The 22,032-nt window shown below is 44.6% G+C and overlaps 1 protein-coding gene across 3 annotated transcripts in view; it reads left to right on the top strand.

Moving 5' to 3' along the window:
- Positions 1-22,032, top strand: part of LOC110502409 (contactin-1a) — a 165,555-nt gene that overhangs the window by 73,212 nt on the left and 70,311 nt on the right. For all 3 annotated transcript variants that reach the window (XM_036959293.2, XM_090217438.1, XM_036959302.2), the window contains 3 exons: positions 16,407-16,533; positions 18,170-18,345; positions 18,898-18,993. In XM_036959293.2, the coding sequence (XP_036815188.1) occupies positions 16,407-16,533; positions 18,170-18,345; positions 18,898-18,993 (399 nt within the window). The remainder of the gene's footprint in view (positions 1-16,406; positions 16,534-18,169; positions 18,346-18,897; positions 18,994-22,032) is intronic.

Raw genomic sequence — 22,032 nt, 5'->3', positions numbered from 1 at the left:
TCTAGTTTATTTTTTACTTTAGTTAAAATTTTATCAACTCTATTTCTTGAACTGCATTGTTGGGCTTGTAATTAACTTTTCACGGTAAGGTTGTATTCGGCGCATGTGACAAATAACATTTGATTTGATTTGGAAGTATGTCAAGACCACTGGGCCCCAATCAGTCCTCTTCAGTCCCAAGTGCTGCATGGCTTTGCATGGTCCCTGAGGGTGGTGGTAACAGACTGGCACTGACTGGGACCTGTGACCCCCTATTCTCCAAAGGGCTTTGGTCAACAGAAGTGCACTACGTAGAGGATATGGGTACTACTTAGGACTGAATGTTCTCTCATCGTTGTTGACTGGAAAGGACAAAGTGTGTTGCAACGTCGTCATGGTAACGTTTAACCGTAGAGGTTTCTGTAGCCGCTGGTAATCCACGTGCATGTTAACGTTTAACCGTAGAGGTTTCTGTAACCATGGTAATCCACGTGCATCTACAACAATACATGTTAACGTTTACCCGTAGAGGTTTCTGTAGCCATGGTAATCCACGTGCATCTACAACAATACATATTAACGTTTAACCGTAGAGGTTTCTGTAGCCGCTGGTAATCCACGTGCATGTTAACGTTTAACCGTAGAGGTTTCTGTAGCCGCTGGTAATCCACGTGCATGTTAACGTTTAACCGTAGAGGTTTCTGTAACCATGGTAATCCACGTGCATCTACAACAATACATATTAACGTTTAACCGTAGAGGTTTCTGTAGCCGCTGGTAATCCATGTGCATCTACAACAATACATATTAACGTTTAACCGTAGAGGTTTCTGTAGCCGCTGGTAATCCACGTGCATGTTAACGTTTAACCGTAGAGGTTTCTGTAACCATGGTAATCTACGTGCATCTACAACAATACATGTTAACGTTTAACCGTAGAGGTTTCTGTAGCCATGGTAGTCCACGTGCATCTACAACAATACATATTAACGTTTAACCGTAGAGGTTTCTGTAGCCATGGTAATCCACGTGCATCTACAACAATACATATTAACGTTTAACCGTAGAGGTTTCTGTAGCCATGGTAATCCACGTGCATCTACAACAATACTTTTTTCTTTACATAGTTGAATGTGCTGACAATAAAATCACACAGAAATGATCAATGGAAATCAAATTTATCAACCCATGGAGGTCTGGATTTGGAGTCACACTCAAAATTAAAGTGGAAAACCACACTACAGGCTGATCCAACTTTGATGTAATGTCCTTAAAACAAGTCAAAATGAGGCTCAGTAGTGTGTGTGGCCTCCACGTGCCTGTATGACCTCCCTACAACGCCTGGGCATGCTCCTGATGAGGTGGCAGATGGTCTCCTGAGGGATCTCCTCCCAGACCTGGACTAAAGCATCCGCCAACTCCTGGACAGTCTGTGGTGCAACGTGGCGTTGGTGGATGGAGCAAGACATGATGTCCCAGATGTGCTCAATTGGATTCAGGTCTGGGGAATGGGCGGGCCAGTCCATAGCATCAATGCCTTCCTCTTGCAGGGACTGCTGACACACTCCAGCCACATGAGGTCTAGCATTGTCTTGCATTAGGAGGAACCCAGGGCCAACCGCACCAGCATATGGTCTCACAAGGGGTCTGAGGATCTCATCTCGGTACCTAATGGCAGTCAGGCTACCTCTGGCGAGCACATGCCACCCCACACCATGATTGACCCACCGCCAAACCGGTCATGCTGGAGGATGTTACAGGCAGCAGAACGCTCTCCACGGCGTCTCCAGACTGTCACGTCTGTCACATGTGCTCAGTGTGAACCTGCTTTCATCTGTGAAGAGCACAGGGCACCAGTGGCGAATTTGCCAATCTTGGTGTTCTCTGGCAAATGCCAAATGTCCTGCACGGTGTTGGGCTGTAAGCACAGCCCCCACCTGTGGACGTCTGGCCCTCATACCACCCTCATGGAGTCTGTTTCTGACCGTTTGAGCAGACACATGCACATTTGTGGCCTGCTGGAGGTCATTTTGCAGGGCTCTGGCAGTGCTCCTCCTGCTCCTCCTTGCACAAAGGTGGAGGTAGCGGTCCTGCTGCTGGGTTGTTGCCCTCCTACGGCCTCCTCCACGTCTCCTGATGTACTGGCCTGTCTCCTGGTAGCGCCTCCATGCGCTGGACACTACGCTGACAGACACAGCAAACCTTCTTGCCACAGCTCGCATTGATGTGCCATCCTGGATGAGCTGCACTACCTGAGCCACTTGTGTGGGTTGTATACGCCGTCTCATGCTACCACTAGAGTGAAAGCACTGCCAGCATTCAAAAGTGACCAAAACATGAGCCAGGAAGCATAGGAACTGAGAAGTGGTCTGTGGTCACCACCTGCAGAACCACTCCTTTATTGGGGGTGTCTTGCTAATTGCCTATAATTTCCACCTGTTGTCTATTCCATTTGCACAACAGCATGTGAAATATATTGTCGATCAGTGTTGCTTCCTAAGTGGACAGTTTGATTTCACAGAAGTGTGATTGACTTGGAGTTACATTGTGTTGTTTAAGTGTTCCCTTAATTTTTTTGAGCCGTGTACATTACCATGATGATGGGGACTTTATTTTAGGGTCAGGGTTCAGGTTCAGTATTTTACTGTCAGACATTATGTTGCCATTGTGTATGTAGGCCTACACTGTAGCAAAGGAAATGGTAAGAGTGAAGCTACCTGGATGCATTGGCTATGCTATTGTAGATAGAATGAGTGCATTATGTTTGGAAGTCCTGCAGTCCATCAAGTTGTAATGGAGGAAATGAAAGTTGAGCAGAGCTTGGCCATGAAGAGAGAGTGTCTTTCCTGATTAAGATTTTCTGCTAACAAAGAGAGACGTTTGTCCATTGTACAGAAAGAAAAGGGTGATTCACTGGACAGGGGCGGCAGGGTAGCCTAGTGGTTAGCGTGTTGGACTGTAGTGACCTTGTTGAACTGAAAGAAGATGTCAAACAGTTACGAAATTTGGAAATTTATGTAGTGATGTGGGAAGCCTGAGATTGAACATTTGAAATAGTTGGGAATTTATGTAGTGAACTTATGGAGCTGCTGTTTAGGGAGCTTGTGAAATGAAAAAGTATTTTCTAGGTAGGTCAGCCTGAGTATAAGTAACTGTTTGTCACGCTGTTTTACCCAAAACAGCTGCACTATCAGGTTACATAAGCACTCACTCCATAGTGTGAGAACATCTGGACAGGATGTACATAAATGGGCATAACCATGTGACACATAAAATAGGTCAATCAATCACTTTCGGACACATGCCATCTACTATATTTCTACTTACACTGAATCCCTGGCTTCAAATAGTATTTGAAATCTTTCTTTAGAAATCTGAGCATTTGATTGGAGTGCCAGATAGGCAGGATTTGCACTTTTGGGATTGTTCCCTTGGTTCCATTGTACCAGGCAAATATAGAAAATGCAGTTTGATCCCTGGTCTGATGGACACTATATTTCCCACCACATTCCCTCACTAACCAACCAGTGACAGTCAGTCAGTGACGGGTGACTGGGAATAGATGTCATTTTGTTAAAGGAGAGGCTGTTGTGACACTGCATGGAAGGTGCTGTTAATATAATATAATCTCTATACCTGTCTCTCTCTCTCTACCTCTCTCTCTGTTTTCACAAGCTCTCATGTTCTCTCTCTGCTGGATGAGAGGTGTCATTTCGACCATGGGTAATCAGTTTGGGTGGCAGCAGGCATCTACAGTGGGGCAAAAAAGTATTTAGTCAGCCACCAATTGTGCAAGTTCTCCCACTTAAAAAGATGAGAGAGGCCTGTAATTTTCATCATAGGTACACTTCAACTATGACAGACAAAATGAGAAAAAAAAATCCAGAAAATCACATTGTAAGATTTGTAATTAATTTATTTGCAAATTATGGTGGAAAATAAGTATTTGGTCACCTACAAACAAGCAAGATTTCTGGCTCTCACAGACCTGTAACTACTTCTTTAAGAGGCTCCTCTGTCCTCCACTCGTTACCTGTATTAATGGCACCTGTTTGAACTTGTTGTCAGTATAAAAGATACCTGTCCACAACCTCAAACAGTCACACTCCAAACTCCACTATGGCCAAGACCAAAGAGCTGTCAAAGGACACCAGAAACAAAATTGTAGACCTGCACCAGGCTGGGAAGACTGAATCTGCAATAGGTAAGCAGCTTGGTTTGAAGAAATCAACTGTGGGAGCAATTATTAGGAAATGGAAGACATACAAGACCACTGATAATCTCCCTCGATCTGGGGCTCCACGCAAGATCTCACCCCTGCATACGGAGTCGGGAGAGGTGAATTTTGAGAGCCGTGCGTTCTCCAAAACGCAACCCAACCAAGCCGCACTGCCCGCTTAACACCAATGTGTCAGAGGAAACACCGTGCACCTGGTGACCGTGCATTGCACCCGGCCCACCACAGGAGTCACTAGTGCGTGATGGGACGAGAACATTCCTTGTGCTGTGTGAGTGTTGTGCTGTTTAAGTGTTGTGTTGTGTGAGTGTTGTGCTGTGTGAGTGTTGTGCTGTGTGAGTGTTGTGTTAAGTGAGTGTTGTGTTGTGTGAGTGTTGTGTTAAGTGAGTGTTGTGTTGTGTTGTGTAGTCTACAGCCACAGCCATTACAATGAGCCTGTCCTTATCATTCCTCCAGCCTACAGCCACAGCTGTTACAATGAGCCTGTCCTTATCATTCCTCTAGTCTACATCCACAGCTGTTACAATGAGCCTGTCCTTATCATTCCTCTAGTCTACAGCCACAGCTGTTACAATGAGCCTGTCCTTATCATTCCTCTAGTCTACAGCCACAGCAGTTACAATGAGCCTGTCCTTATCATTCCTCTAGTCTACAGCCACAGCTGTTACAATGAGCCTGTCCTTATCATTCCTCTAGTCTACAGCCACAGCTATTACTATGAGCCTGTCCTCCCCATTCCTCCATCCACCAGCCTCCACTGCTGCCAAAAGCCATGATGGAGATGGAGCCATATATACAGATATACTATCTATGGCTTTGCTGTCCGCTACCCAAGTCTGCCGCTCATCATTCATTCACTAACACTGTCATTGTCAATCCCTGTCTAAGAGGATAATATCATCAACTTAAAACCCACGGCATAGATACAAGCCTCCATCATAATGTTATTTATCCCCGTTATACACTAGGTAACACTGATATACCGTGTCTGCCATAATATGCTCATATTTATGTATCGTTGGATAGATGGCTGCAGATATAGATTGCTCTGGGCTGTTCTGGCCTCAGCCTCATTGGCTTTCTCCTGTCTCAATATTAAGGCCTGGTCTATCCCGCTGTCATGGCTGTGCACTCGGAAAAGTCATATCCTTTCTATTCACAATCCTAGCTAATGGGACGAAGATATATCTGTCATCACTAAGTTAGCACTAATCATGTTTATGCAATATAATAATCATCATAAGAATACTATCTCTCTCTCTAATACAGCTATGTGTAGCAGTGCTGTAAATTATTAACATTCCTGTATTGTTTGTGATACTGCTATGAAACCCAATCCTAACCCTTTCTACCAGGGAGGAAATGGGTAGAAACAAGTCTCTAACCATGATTCATCCACAGTGTGATGATCTTAACAGAATGCTGCAGTAGAGGAACCTACAGGATACCGTACATGTTCACTGTCTCACTTGGACAACAACCAACTTGTTTATGTAAACAAACAAACAAAGTGTCACCCAGATAAACAACTGTCTGTGAGTCTGTGGGGGTTAACTGCATGTTGGCTTGTATCCTGTATCACATTAGACGCTCTGATGCCAGGACTATACGGAGCAACAGAAAGCTTTAGATGAGCCCAGGCTCCTGGATCACGACTCAGGATAGAGCTGGCATTTTAAATTCAAATGAGCCCCAACAGCTTTGTGGTGGTATTGTTCCAGCAGGACAGACAGACAGACAGTGTTGTTGAATACTGTAGGTCCTGTTGTCTGGTAATGAAGTGGATCTTCTCTTCATAGCTGGACCCGAGAGAGAAGAGTCTCTTTCTGTGTGTGTGTGTGTGTGTGTGTGTGTGTGTGTGTGTGTGTGTGTGTGTGTGTGTGTGTGTGCATGTGTGCGTGCGTGTGTGTGTGCGTGCGTGTGTGCGTGTGTGTGTGTGTGTGTGTGTGTGCGTGTGTGTGTGCGTGTGTGTGTGTGTGTGTGTGTGTGTGTGTGTGTGTGTGTGTGTGTGTGTGTGTGCGTGCGTGCGTGCGTGCGTGCGTGCGTGTGTGTGTGTGTGTGTGCGTGTGTGTCCATTGACTGCTCTGATTGCCTACCCCATAAAGCTTCACCCTCCTTTAACGGAGCCAAGTCGTGCCAGAAGATGAGACAAAAAGAGGGATTGAGATACAGAGGGACTGACTTCACCAGATAAGCTTACAGAATAATGTGGAGATAGGAAAACAGAGGACGATTGACGTGTTTGGAGAGGGAGGTAGAGATATACAGGAGTGAGAGAGATGAAGATCAAGAGAAGCAATCTGTGTGCATTAGCAAGAGAACAAGAGAGACAGAAAGACATAAAGCTAGAGAGAGAGAGAGAGAGAGAGAGAGAGAGAGAGAGAGACAGACTTAAACTATTTGCACATTGTTACAACACTTTACATAGCCATAATATAACACTTGAAATGTCTCTATTCTTTTGAAACTTTTGTTTCAAAATGTGTAACGTTTACTGTTAATTTCTTATTGTTTATTTCACTTTTTTTATACTTTCTATTTCACTTGTTTTGGCAATGTAAACATACACTATATGACCAAAAGTATGAGGACACCTGCTCGTCAAACATCTCATTCCAAAATGATGGGCATTAATATGGAGTTGGTCCCCCTTCTGCTGTTATAACATCCTCCACTCTTCTAGGAAGGCTTTCCACTAGATTCTCGATTCTCAGATTCTCGATTGGATTCAGGTCTGGATTTTGACTTGGCCATTCTAACACCTGGATATGTTTATATTTGAACCATTCCATTGTAGATTTTGCTTTATGTTTTGGATCATTGTCTTGTTGGAAGACAAATCTCCGTCCCAGTCTCAGGTCTTTTGCAGACTCCATCAGGTTTTCTTCCAGAATGGTCCTGTATTTGGCTCCATATATCTTCCCATCAATTTTAACCATCTTCCCTGTCCCTGCTGAAGAAAAGCAGGCCCAAACCATGATGCTGCCACCACCATGTTTGACAGTGTGTTCAGTGTGATGAGCTGTGTTGTTTTTACGCCAAACATAACGTTTTGCATTGTTGCCAAAAAGTTCAATTTTGGTTTCATCTGACCAGAGCACCTTCTTCCACATGTTTGGTGTGTCTCCCAGGTGGCTTGTGGCAAACTTTAAACAACACTTTTTATGGATATCTTTAAGAAATGGCTTTCTTCTTGCCACTCTTCCATAAAGGCCAGATTTGTGCAATATACAACTGATTGTTGTCCTATGGAAAGAGTCTCCCACCTCAGCTGTAGATCTCTGCAGTTCATCCAGAGTGATCATGGGCCTCTTGGCTGCATCTCTGATCAGTCTTCTCCTTGTATGAGCTGAAAGTTTAGAGGGACGGCCAGGTCTTGGTAGATTTGCAGTGGTCTGATACTCCTTCCATTTCAATATTATCGCTTGCACAGTGCTCCTTTGGGATGTTTAAAGCTTGGGAAATCTTTTTGTATCCAAATCCGGCTTTAAACTTCTTCACAACAGTATCTCGGACCTGCCTGGTGTGTTCCTTGTTCTTCATGATGCTCTCTGCGCTTTTAACGGACCTCTGAGACTATCACAGTGCAGGTGCATTTATACGGAGACTTGATTACACACAGGTGGATTGTATTTATCATCATTAGTAATTTAGGTCAACATTGGATCATTCAGAGATCCTCACTGAACTTCTGGAGAGAGTTTGCTGCACTGAAAGTAAAGGGGCTGAATAATTTTGCACGCCCAATTTTTCAGTTTTTGATTTGTTAAAAAAGTTTGAAATATCCAATAAATGTCGTTCCACTTCATGATTGTGTCCCACTTGTTGTTGATTCTTCACAAAAAAATACAGTTTTATATCTTTATGTTTGATGCCTGAAATGTGGCAAAAGGTCGCAAAGTTCAAGGGGGCCGAATACTTTCGCAAGGCACTCTATCTACAGTACTAAATCCATGTGTTTGTATAGTGTATGTTATTGTGTGTGTGTGTGTGTGTGTGTGTGTGTGTGTGTGTGTGTGTGTGTGTGTGTGTAGGTGTGTCAATATTTGTATTGCTTCACAGTCCCCGCTGTCCCATAAGTTTTTTAAATCTAATTTTACTGCTGGCGTCAGTTACTTGATGTGGAATAGAGTTCCATGTAGTCATGGCTCTATGTAGTACTGTGGCCTCCAATAGTCTGTTCAGGACTTTGGGACTGTGAAGAGACCTCTGGTGGCATGTCTTGTGGGGTATCTGAGCTGTGTGCCAGTAGTTTAGACAGACAGCTCGGTGCATTCACCATGTCATAAATAAAAGTAGTGATGAAGTCAATCTCTCCTCCGCTTTGAGCCAGGAGAGATTGACATGCATATTATCAATGTTAGCTCTCTGTGTACATCCAAGGTCCAGCCGTGCTGCCATGTTCTGGGCCAATTGCAATTTTCCTAAGTCCTTTTTTGTGGCACCTGACCACACGACTGAACAGTAGTTCAGGTGCGACAAAACTAGGGCCTGTAGGACCTGCCTTGTTGATAGAGTTGTTCAGAAAGCAGGGCATTGCTTTATTATAGACAGACTTCTCCCCATCTTAGCTACTAAATCAAATCAAATTGTATTGGTCACATACACATAGTTAGCAGATGTTAATGCTGGTGTAGCGAAATGCTTGTGCTTCTTGTTCCGACAGTGCAGTAATAACCAACGAGTAATCTAACATAACAACTCCAAAACTACTACCTTATACACAGAAGTGTAAAGGGATAAAGAATATGTACATAAAGATATGAATGAGTGATGGTACAGAACGGCATAGGCAAGATGCAGTAGATGGTATCGAGTACAGTATATACATATGAGGTGAGTAATGTAGGGTATGTAAACAACGTGGCATAGTTTAAAGTGGCTAGTGATACATGTATTACAAAAATATGCAGTAGATGATATAGAGTACAGCATATACATATACAATGAATAATGTAGGGTATGTAAACATTATATTAAGTTATATTAAGTAGCATTGTTTAAAGTGGCTAGTGATATATACGCTGATTCAGTGATCGAGTTCATTAGAATGTGTATTGAAGAAGTCGTTCCCATAGCAACGATTAAAACATTCCCAAACCAGAAACCGTGGATTGATGGCAGCGTTCGTGTGAAACTGAAAGCGCGAACCACTGCTTTTAACCAGGGCCGGAAACATGACCGAATACAAACAGTGTAGCTATTCCTTCCACAAGGCAATCAAACAAGCTAAGCGTCAGTATAGAGACAAAGAATTATTGTATCAACATGTTTTGACCATGACAGTTTACAATCCAGGGTTACTCCAAGCAGTTTAGTCATCTCAACTTTCTCAATTTCCACATTATTTATTGCAAGATTTAGTTGAGGTTTAGGGTTTAGTGAGTGTTTTGTTTCAAATACAATGCTTTTAGTTTTAGAAATATTTAGGGCTAACTTATTCCTTGCCAGCCACTCTGAAACTAACTGCAGCTCTTTGTTGAGTGTTGCAGTCATTTCAGTCGCTTTAGTAGCTGACGTGTATAGTGTTGAGTCATCCGCATACATTGGCACTCTGGCTTTACTCAAAGTCAGTGGCATGTCGTTAGTAAAAAAAAATAAAAGCAAGGTGCCTAAACAGCTGCCCTGGGGAATTCCTGAATCTAACAGCATTATATTTGAGAGGCTTCCATTAAAGAACACCCTCTGTGTTCTGTTAGACAAGTAACTCTTTATCCACATAATAGCAGGGGGTGTAAAGCCATAACATATACGTTTTTCCAGCAGCAGACTATGATCGATAATGTCAAAAGCTGCACTGAAGTCTAACAAGAAAGCCCCCACAATAATTTTATCATCAATTTCTCTCAGCCAATCATCAGTCATTTGTGTGCTGTGTGCTGTGCTTGTTGATTGTCCTTCCCTATAAGCATGCTGAAATTCTGTTGTCAGTTTGTTTACTGTGAAATAGCCATTGTATCTGGTCAAACACAATTTTTTCCAGAAGTTTACTAAGGGTTGGTAACAGACTGGTTGGTCGGCTATTTAAGCCAGTAAAAGGGGGCTTTACTATTCTTAGGTAGCGGAATGGACGCACACTTTCTAGTAGGCTTAAATTGAAGATGTGGCAATATCATCTGCTATTATCCTCAGTCATTTTCCATGCAGAATTTTTTCTCCTCTTCCACCCTCACTTTACAGAATTCAAAAGTACGATTCTTGTCTTCCATAATTTGGGCCGATATACTTGGATGTGTAGTGTCAGCGTTTGTTGCTGGCATGTCATCCCTAAGTTTGCTTATCTTGCAAATGAAAAAGTTTGCAACCGAGGACAGACTAATTTTACGTGTTACGCGCTTCAGCACTCGGTTGTCCCGCTCTCCTAGACGTTTCCACTTCACAATAACAGCACTTACAGTTAACCGGGGCAGATCTAGCAGGGCAGAAATTTGATGTACTGACTTGTTGGACAGATAGCATCATATGACGGTGCCACGTTGAAAGTCACTGAGCTCTTCTGTAAGGCCAATGTTTGTCACTCGAGATTGCAAGGCTGTGTGCTCGATTTTATACACCTGTCAGCAATGGGTGTGGATGAAATAGTCAAATCCACAAATTTGAAGGGGGGTCCAGATACTTTTGTATAGATAGTGTATGTTTCCCATGCCAATAAACCCCATTTTGAGAGAGAGAGAGAGAGAGAGAGAGAGAGAGAGAGAGAGAGAGAGAGAGAGAGAGAGAGAGAGAGAGAGAGAGAGAGAGAGAGCATCAATGTTCCTGATTTCTGCAGGCTGTGGGCCTTATGTGGTCTGTTTTAACACTCCTCCTCACCATCTGTCACTTCACAGTCAGGGAACACTTTAATACTGAACCAATAGCATTCATTTCACCAGACAGATTTCAGCTCCGTTCCATACTGTTACTGCTCTTTTATCCTCCCTCTTCTCTCCCAGAACATGGTTTCTCACTTAACGTGCCTCCATTGCCCCATGTATAGCAGAGCATGTGTAATTCTCTCTGTCAAGAAGCAGTAATGTTTAGTGGTTGGGGTTTTTCAACCAGGCCAACAGGCTATGACAGTGTTAGGCACGTCCTTGTGTTGGAGTGTGTGTGAGGTTCCTTTCGTCTCTCAACCTCGACATTGTCGTTCGGTTTTATGAAGTGTCCGATAAAAATCATATTTTTTTACAGTCCAAGGCTTTATTCCGGTCTCTCTATGTGAAGTGTTTTTTTTTTACAGTTTTTTACTGTCTCTCTGTCTCTGTCTGTCTGTCTCTCTTTCTCTCTCCCCTCTCTGTCTCTCTCTCTCTCTCTCTCTCTCTCTCTCTCTCTCTCTCCGTCCCTCTCTCTGTCTCTCTTTCTCTCTCTCTCTCTCTCTCTACGTCTCTCTCTCTGTCTCTCTGTTTGAATGAACTCTTAGTACATAAAAGCTATTTTGCAGGCAGGATATTGAGAGACTATGAATCCTTTGTCCTGCGTTTTAAAGATGGCAGCTAGTGTGTCAATCTGACATCTTTTGAGAATCTTTCAGAGACATCGCTCGCATTTTTAGACAGACATAAAAAGAGCAGAATATCACCGTCTGAGAGAGTAGCAATCCTTGGTATTGAGGTGACAGCTGTGGTTCCTGAGAGATAACACACACACAAACACACACACACACACACACACACAGGCAGGATCAGGGAAAGTAATCAGCGTCTCAGGAACATTTTGCCTGATTGGTTATTCATGACCTCGTCTTGCATTGTTTTTCTGTCTCATGGAGCTCTGTGATGCCTGTCTTTTTTAATGACTAATTGAGGCTAATTATCTGTGTGTGTGTGTGTGTGTGTGTGTGTGCGTGCGTGCGTGCGTGCGTGCGTGCGTGCGTGCGTGTATGCAGGTGAAATGAGGCATTTCCATCAAAGACATCTCTCTGGGTTTAGCTCGCTAACTGCTTGTCTTGTTCTCCGGCTGATAATGATGACAACTGAAAGGGTTTTTGGTAAACACATGTTCACTTCCAATTTAATATTTAGCTTCTGCAAATAATGTATCCAATGGGAGATGCTGCTGCATATACAGTGCCTTTGGAAAGTATTCAGACCCCTTGACTTTTTCCACATTTTGTTAGGTTACAGCCTTATTGTAATATTCATTCAATTGTTTTGTTTTTCCCTTCACCAATCTACACACAATACCCCATAATGGCAGAGCAAAAAAACGTTTTTTTTTTACCAATTTTTGCTAATTTATTACAAATAAAAAATCTGAAAAATCATATTTGCTTAAGTATTCAGACCCTTTACTCAGTACTTTGTTGAAGAACCTTTTGGCAGCGATTACAGCCTTGAGTCTTCTTGGGTATGACGCTCCAAATCAAATCAAATGTATTTATATAGCCCTTCGTACATCAGCTGATATCGCAAAGTGCTGTACAGAAACCCAGCATAAAACCCCAAACAGCAAGCAATGCAGGTGTAGAAGCACTGTGGCTAGGAAAAACTCCCTAGAAAGGCCAAAACCTAGGAATAAATCTAGAGAGGAACCAGGCTATGTGGGGTGGCCAGTCCTCTTCTGGCTGTGCCGGGTGGAGATTATAACAGAACATGGCTAAGATGTTAAAATGTTCATAAATGACCAGCATGGTCAAATAATAATAATCACAGGCAGAACAGTTGAAACTGGAGCAGCAGCACGGCCAGGTGGACTGGGGACAGCAAGGAGTCATCATGCCAGGTAGTCCTGGGGCATGGTCCTAGGGCTCAGGTCCTCCGAGAGAGAGAGAGAAAGAGAGAATTAGAGAGAGCATACTTAAAATCACACAGGACACCGGATAGGACAGGAGAAGTACTCCAGATATAACAAACTGACCCTAGCAACCCGATACATAAACTACTGCAGCATAAATACTGGAGGCAAAGACAGGAGGGGTTTGGAGACACTGTGGGCCCATCCGATGATACTCTTGGACAAGGCCAAACATATAACCCCACCCACTTTGCCAAAGCACAGCCCCGACACCACTATCTTCAACCACCAACTTACCATCCTGAGACAAGGCCGAGTATAGCCCACAAAGACCTCCGCCACGGCACAACCCAAGGGGGGCGCCAACCCAGACAGGAAGATCACATCAGTGACTCAACCCACTCAAGTGACGCACCCCTCCTAGGGACGGCATGAAAGAGCACCAGTAAGCCAGTGACTCACCCCCTGTAATAGGGTTAGAGGCAGTGAATCCCAGTGGAAAGAGGGGAACCGGCCAGGCAGAGACAGCAAGGGCGGTTCGTTGCTCCAGAACCTTTCCGTTCACCTTCCCACTCCTGGGCCAGACTACACTCAATCATATGACCCACTGAAGAGATGAGTCTTCAGTAAAGACTTAAAGGTTGAGACCGAGTTTGCGTCTCTCACATGGGTATGCAGACTGTTCCATAAAAATGGAGCTCTATCGGAGAAAGCCCTGCCTCCAGCTGTTTGCTTAGAAATTCTAGGGACAATTAGGAAGCCTGCGTCTTGTGACCGTAGCGTACGTGTAGGTATGTACAGCAGGACCAAATCAAAGAGATAGGAGGTAGGAGCAAGCCCATGTAATGCTTTGTAGGTTAGCAGTAAAACCTTGAAATCAGCCCTTGCCTTAACAGGAAGCCAGTTTAGGGAGGCTAGCACTGGAGTAATATGATCAAATTTTTTGGTTCTATTCAGGATTCTAGCAGCCGTATTTAGCACTAACTGAAGTTTATTTAGTGCTTTATCCGGGTAGCCGGAAAGTAGAGCATTGCAGAGGTCTAACCTAGAAGTAACAAAAGCATGGATTCATTTTTCTGCATCATTTTTGGACAAAAAGTTTCTGATTTTTGCAATGTTACGTAGATGGAAAAAAGCTGTCCTTGAAACAGTCTTGATATGTTCGTCAAAAGAGAGATCAGGGTCCAGAGTAACGCCGAGGTCCTTCACAGTTTTATTTGAGACGACTGTACAACCATTAAGATTAATTTTCAGATTCAAAAGAAGATCTCTTTGTTTCTTGGGACCTAGAACAAGCATCTCTGTTTAAAAGTAGAACGTTTGCAGCCATCCACATCCTTATGTCTGAAACACAGGCTTCTGGCGAGGGCAATTTTGGGGCTTCACCATGTTTTATTGAAATGTACAGCTGTGTGTCATCCGCATAGCAGTGAAAGTTAACATTATGTTTTCGAATGACATCCCCAAGAGGTAAAATATATAGTGAAAACAATAGTGGTCCTAAAACGGAACCTTGAGGAACACCGAAATTTACAGTTGATTTGTTAGAGGACAAACCATTCACAGAGACAAACTGATATCTTTCCGACAGATAAGATCTAAACCAGGCCAGAACTTGTCCGTGTAGACCAATTTGGGTTTCCAATCTCTCCAAAAGAATGTGGTGATCGATGGTATCAAAAGCAGCACTAAGGTCTAGGAGCACGAGGACAGATGCAGAGCCTCGGTCCGATGCCATTAAAATGTAATTTACCACCTTCACAAGTGCCGTCTCAGTGCTATGATTGGGTCTAAAACCAGACTGAAGCATTTCGTATACATTGTTTGTCTTCAGGAAGGCAGTGAGTTGCTGCGCAACAGCCTTTTCTAAAATTTTTAAGAGGAATGGAAGATTCGATATATAGGCTGATAGTTTTTTATAATTTTCTGGGTTTGGTTTGGTTTGGTTTGGTTTGGTTTTTTCTTGAGAGGCTTTATTACTGTCACTTTTAATAAGTTTGGTACACATCCGGTGGATAGAGAGCCGTTTATTATGTTCAACATAGGAGGGCCAAGCACAGGAAGCAGCTCTTTCAGTAGTTTAGTTGGAATAGGGTCCAGTATGCAGCTTGAAGGTTTAGAGGCCATGATTATTTTCATCATTGTGTCAAGAGATATAGTACTAAAACACTTGAGTGTCTCTCTTGATCCTAGGTCCTGGCAGAGTTGTGCAGACTCAGGACACCTGAGCTTTGAAGGAATACGCAGATTTAAAGAGGAGTCCGTAATTTGCTTTCTAATAATCATGATCTTTTCCTCAAAGAGCTTGGCATACCTATATTTGGGGATTTTCTCACATTCTTCTTTGCAGATCCTCTCAAGCTCTGTCAGGTTGGATGGGGAGGGAGGTAGAGATCTGGGCTCTAGCTGGGCCACTCAAGGACATTCAAAGACTTGTCCCCAAGCCATCCCCAAGCCATTCCTGTGTTGTCTTTGCTGTGTGCTTAGGGTCGTTGCCTGTTGGAAGGTGAACCTTTGCCCCAGTCTGAGGTCATGAGGGCTCTGGAGAAGGTTTTCATCAAGGTTCTCTCTGTACTTTGCTCCGCTCATCTTTGCCTCGATCCTGACTAGTCTCCCAGTCCCTGCCGCTGAAATACATCCCCACAGCATGATGCTGCCACAATCATGCTTCACCGTAGGATGGTGCCAGGTTTCCTCCAGATGTGACGCTTGGCATTCAGGCCAAAGAGTTCAATCTTGGTTTCATCAGACCAGATAATCTTGTTTCTCATGGTCTGATAGTCTTTAGGTGCCTTTTGGCAAACTCCAAGCGGGCTGTCATGTGCCTTTTACTGAGGAGTGGTTTCCGTCTGGTCACTACCATAAAGGCCTGATTGGTGGAGCGTTGCAGAGATGGTTGTCCTTCTGGAAGGTTCTCCCATCTCCACAGAGGAACTCTAGAGATCTGTCAGAGTGTCCATTGGGTTCTTGGTTGCTCAGTTTGACCGGGCGGACAGCTCCAGGAAGAGACTTGGTGGTTCAAACTTCTTCCATTTAAGAATGAAGGAGGCCACTGTGTACTTGGGGACCTTCAATGCTGCAGACATTTCTGGTACCCTTCCCCAGATCTGTGCCTCAACACAACACAATCGTGTCTCTGAACTCTATGGACAATTCCTTCGACCTAATGGCTTTATTTTTGCTCTGACATGCACTGTCAACTGTGGGACCTCTGTCTGTCTGTCTGTCTGTCTGTCTGTCTGTCTGTCTGTCTGTCTGTCTGTCTGTCTGTCTGTCTGTCTGTCTGTCTGTCTGTCTGTCTGTCTGTCTGTCTGTCTGTCTGTCTGTCTGTCGCTGTCTCTCTCTCTCTCTCTCTCTCTCTCTCTCCTCAGACGATGCTACAGGTAATGTGCCAGTGTGTGTGTTACGATGATGTCATGTACTGTTTGTCTAAACCGTTAGGTGCTAAGTCATTAACGATGTGTGTCTCTCTCCTCAGACGATGCTACAGGTTACGGGCCGGTGTTTGAGGATCAGCCGGTCGACACCATCTACCCCGAGGAGTCACCTGAGGCCAAAATCACCATGAGCTGTCGAGCACGAGCCAACCCACCTGCCACATACACGTAACAGTCCTCCTCTCACCCCTAAACCCCACCTGCTGTGCTGTGTTATACTATGTCCCTCGTCTCTCACCGTCTCTCACCCCCCCCCCAACACTCCCTAAACCCCACCTGCTGTGCTGTGTTGTACTGTATGTCCCTCGTCTCTCACCCCCCCCATAACACTCCCTAAACCCCACCTACTCTGCTGTGTTGTACTGTATGTCCCTCGTCTCTCCCCCCCCCCCCCATAACACTCCCTAAACCCCACCTACTGTGCTGTGTTGTCTGTATGTCCCTCGTCTCTCACCCTCCCCCCCCCATAACACTCCCTAAACCCCACCTACTGTACTGTGTTGTACTGTATGTCCCTCGTCTCTCACCCCCCCCAACACTCCCTAAACCCCACCTGCTGTGCTGTGTTGTCTGTATGTCCCTCGTCTCTCACCCCCCCCCCCCATAACACTCCCTAAACCCCACCTACTGTGCTGTGTTGTGCTGTATGTCCCTCGTCTCTCACCCCCCCCATAACACTCCCTAAACCCCACCTACTGTGCTGTGTTGTACTGTATGTCCCTCGTCTCTCACCCCCCAACACTCCCTAAACCCCACCTACTGTGCTGTGTTGTACTGTATGTCCCTCGTCTCTCACCCCCCCCCCCCCCCCATAACACTCCCTAAACCCCACCTGCTGTGCTGTGTTGTACAGTATGTCCCTCGTCTCTCACCCCCCCACCCCCATTACACTCCCTAAACCCCACCTACTGTGCTGTGTTGTCTGTATGTCCCTCGTCTCTCACCCCCCCCCATAACACTCCCTAAACCCCACCTACTGTGCTGTGTTGTACTGTATGTCCCTCGTCTCTCACCCCCCAACACTTCCTAAACCCCACCTGCTGTGCTGTGTTGTACAGTATGTCCCTCGTCTCTCACCCCCCCCCCACCCCCATTACACTCCCTAAACCCCACCTACTGTACTGTGTTATACTGTATGTCCCTCGTCTCTCACCCCCCCCCCCCAACACTCCCTAAACCCCACCTACTTTGCTGTGTTGTACTGTATGTCCCTCGACTCTCACCCCCCCCCCCCCCCCATAACACTCCCTAAACCCCACCTACTGTGCTATGTTGTACAGTATGTCAATCTGTACTCGGCATGCAGCGGTAGGAAAAGTACCCAATTGTCATACTTGAGTAAAAGTGAAAGTGAAAGTCACCCTGTAAAATATTACTTCAGTAAAAGTCCCAAAGTATTTTGTTTAAATTATACATAAGTATCAAACGTAAAAATATGAATCATTTCAAATTCCTAATATTAAGCAAAATGGACGACACCATTTTTTTTAAACAGATAGCCAGGGGCACGCTCCAACACTCATAATTTACAAACAAAGCATGTGTGTTTAGAGGCAGTAGGGTTGACCATGGATGTTCTCTTGATAAGTGTGTGAATTGAACCTTTTTCCAGTCCTGATAAGCATTGAAAATGCTTACATTTGGGTGTCAGTGAAAATGAATGGAGTAAAAAGTACATCATTTTCTTTAGGAATGTAGTGAAGTAAAAGTAAAAGTTGTGATCTGTTTTGAACTGTAATGTGGTCGTTTAGGGAACCTCCTTTGGCCCAAGAGCACATGTCCGTGTCCCCTCCTCTCTCCTCAGGTGGAGATTAAACAGCAGGAATATAGACCAGGATGAAGACAACCACTACACTTTGGTGGGAGGCAACCTGGTCATCTCTAACCCCATCAAGAACAAACACGTTGGGAAGTACACCTGTAAGGCCACCAACGACTACGGCACTGTGGTCAGCAGAGAGGCCGCTGTCCAGTTTGGATGTGAGTGGAGTGGATTGGACGGGATTGGATGGGATCCCCGTCCCCATTGTTACGTAACACATTATCATTGACAGGAAGGATGAAATGACTTTTTTAGAGATGCCCCTTAGGCTAGGCTAATCAGTCATGCCTATGTGAGTGGAGCTGTGATTGAGAGGCAGCAGTGGCACATCATAACAGCTGTGGAAATGGAATTTGAATGGTCAAACTTTGTAGAGGGTAGCATGACATGGAATCACTTCTGCTGAATCGATAGTAAGTTCACTTTGAAAGATGACAGTTGCAAATTTCAAGCCTCCCAACTAGTTAAACACAGGTCTTGGTTTTGAAGTGGTTTTGAGAGAGAGGTTACAGGGTTTAAGAGTATTTGGAGGATCAGTGTTCTTACATAAATGAGGCGAGGGAGAGTGTGACAGTGGATTATCCAGGCTTGTTAATGAATCTGAACTCTCTCTGTCTTTCTCTCCCTACTCTCCCCGTCACTCTCTCCCTCGCCTTCTCTATTCACCCCCCCCCCCCGCCCTCTCTCTGTCCCTCCTCTCTTTCTCCAAGACCTGGACTTCTTCTCCTCTGAGGAGAGAGAGGCGGTGTATGTGAAGGAGGGCCAGGGGGCAGTGCTGCTCTGCGCTCCTCCCCCACACTACCCAGGTAAGTGCTAGGCTAAGCTAACGGCTAACTATATGATGCTAGGTCATTGTTATGTCTAATGCTAATGCTAGACACAGATGGTGTCAAATGTATCTTACGATGTCTTGAATAGTGTCTACGTCATGTCTCAAAGTGTCTCAACACATCTCAACTGAAGTCTGAAGATGTGTGAGACATGGCTGGCTGAACTTTAGTGTCCTGAGGGGAAGATTCAAACGATACATTACACATTCAACATAATACACACATTGCACGTTACCCATCATACACATTGCGCATTTTTCATATAGTCTTTTAGATAATACATATTGCACATTTGATGGACATGGGAATGAAGGAGTGCTTAAAACTTCTTAGGGCTGCAATCCCGTTAACGGGTTCGATATGCCAACAGCCAGTGAAAGTGCAGGGCGCCAAATTAAAAACAACCGAAATCTCATAATTCATATTCCTCAAACATACATGTATCTTATACCGTTTTCAAGGTAATCTTGTTGTTAATCCCACCACAGTGTTCGATTTCAAATAGGCTTTACAGTGAATGCACCACAAACGATTATGTTAGGTCACCACCAACTCACAGAAAAACACAGCCATTTTTCCAGCGATAGATAGGAGACATAAAAAGCACAAATAGAGATAAAATGAATCACTAACCTTTGATGATCTTCATCAGATGACACTCATAGGACTTCATGTTACATAATACATGTATGTTTTGTTTGATAAAGTTCATATTTATATAAAATAAATCTGAGTTTACATTGGCGTGTTACGTTCACTAGTTCCAAAAACATCCAGTGATTTTTGCATAGCCACATCAATTCAACAGAAATACTCATCATAAATGTAGATGAAAATACAAGTTATACACATGGAATTATAGATATACCTCTCCTTAATGCAACTGCTGTGTCAGATTTCAAACAAACTTTACGGAAAAAGCAAACCATGCAATAATCTGAGACGGCGCTCAGAAAAAAAAGTGTTTTATCCGCCATGTTGGAGTCAACAGAAATCAGAAATAACATTATAAATATTCCCTTACCGTCATCAGAATGCACTCCCAGGAATCCTAGTTCCACAAGGGCTTAGGTACACAAATCAAAGAGCTTGTCGGACAAAAACTTCAAAAAGTTATATTACAGGTCTTAGAAACATTTCAAACTAAGTATAGAATCAATCTTTAGGATGTTTTTATCATAAATCTTCAATAACGTTCCAACCGGAGAATTCCTTTGTCTGTAGAGAAGCAGGTCGCTATCATGTGAATTGCGCATGACCAGCCCTTGGCTCTCTGCCAGACACCTGGCTCATTCAGCTCCCATTCAGCCAAACAACACAGTAGAAGCCTCATTCAAGTTTCTAAAGTCGGTTGACATCTAGTGGAAGCCCTAGGAAGTGCAACTTCATCCATATCCCATCGTGTATTCAATAGGGTCTGGGTTGAAAATCGACCAACCTCAGATTTCCCACTTCCTGTTTGGATTTCTTCTAAGGTTTTTGCTTGCCATATGAGTTCTGTTATACCCACAGACATCATTCAAACAGTTTTAGAAACTTCTGAGTGTTTTCTATCCAATACTACTAATAATATGCATATATTAGCAACTGGGACTGAGGAGCAGGCTGTTTACTCTGGGCACCTTTCATACAAGCTACTCAATACTGCCCCTGCGGCCATAAGAACCTGTTTAGGAGACCCTATAGAGTCTGTCTGAGGGGAGGTGGAACCCTATAGAGTCTGTCTGAGGGGAGGTGGGACCCTATAGTGTCTGTCTGAGGGGAGGAGGGTTCCTATAGTGTCTGTCTGAGGAGAGGAGGGACCCTATAGTGTCTGAGGGGAGGAGGGATCCTATAGTGTCTGTCTGAGGAGAGGAGGGACCCTATAGTGTCTGAGGGGAGGAGGGACCCTATAGTGTCTGAGGGGAGGAGGGACCCTATAGTGTCTGAGGGGAGGTGGGACCCTATAGTGTCTGAGGGGAGGAGGGACCCTATAGTGTCTGTCTGAGGAGAGGAGGGATCCTATAGAGTCTGAGGAGAGGAGGGGTCCTATAGTGTCTGTCTGAGGGGAGGTGGGACCCTATAGAGTCTGAGGGGAGGAGGGACCCTATAGAGTCTGAGGAGAGGAGGGACCCTATAGTGTCTGAGGGGAGGAGGGACCCTATAGTATCTGAGGGGAGGAGGGACCCTATAGTGTCTGAGGGGAGGAGGGACCCTATAGTGTCTGAGGGGAGGAGGGACCCTATAGTGTCTGTCTGAGGAGAGGAGGGATCCTATAGAGTCTGAGGAGAGGAGGGATCCTATAGTGTCTGTCTGAGGGGAGGAGGGATCCTATAGAGTCTGAGGAGAGGTGGGACCCTATATAGTCTGAGGGGAGGAGGGACCCTATAGTGTCTGAGGGGAGGAGGGACCCTACAGAGTCTGAGGGGAGGAGGGACCCTATAGAGTCTGAGGAGAGGTGGGACCCTATAGAGTCTGAGAGGAGGAGGGACCCTATAGTGTCTGAGGGGAGGAGGGACTATACAGAGTCTGAGGAGAGGAGGGACCCTATAGTATCTGTCTGAGGGGAGGAGGGACCCTATAGCGTCTGAGGGGAAGAGTTAATAAACAGAGTCGAGTACATGGGCGGTGTCTGAAATCATTTTCTGTGCTTATCTTTTCCACGGTCTGTTTAAAAAAATTATCTGCAGTGAGTCTTGTGTCTGTAGGAATGTTATGGTCTGTAGCATTGCATCTATTACATGTGTCTCTATGTTAGTATCATATCCAAACCTAACAGTATGTTAAGACTCGGGTCATCATCCCAGATAGTCATAGCAGTGAAAATCAGTGAAAGTGTGCCCCCTGCTGGTACATGGATGTACTACTCCTCAATGATATAGGCTCTAACGCTGCCTCTGACACATCATATTGTATGCTATTTTCTCACACATTTGCCCAGAGCTGAGTTTGGCACCTCTAGTCTCAGTGTAGGGCTGCTTGAGACAAAATCAGCCGTTTATAGTGCTGTTTTATGGCTTTTTATAGTGTCGCTCT

Source organism: Oncorhynchus mykiss, chromosome 2 (assembly GCF_057628025.1).
Source record: "Oncorhynchus mykiss isolate SJ-2025 chromosome 2, ASM5762802v1, whole genome shotgun sequence".
In the NCBI taxonomy this organism is placed as follows: Eukaryota; Metazoa; Chordata; class Actinopteri; order Salmoniformes; family Salmonidae; genus Oncorhynchus; species Oncorhynchus mykiss.
Note: the sequence above shows the minus strand (reverse complement) of the source record. Positions and strands in the feature narration are given on the sequence as shown.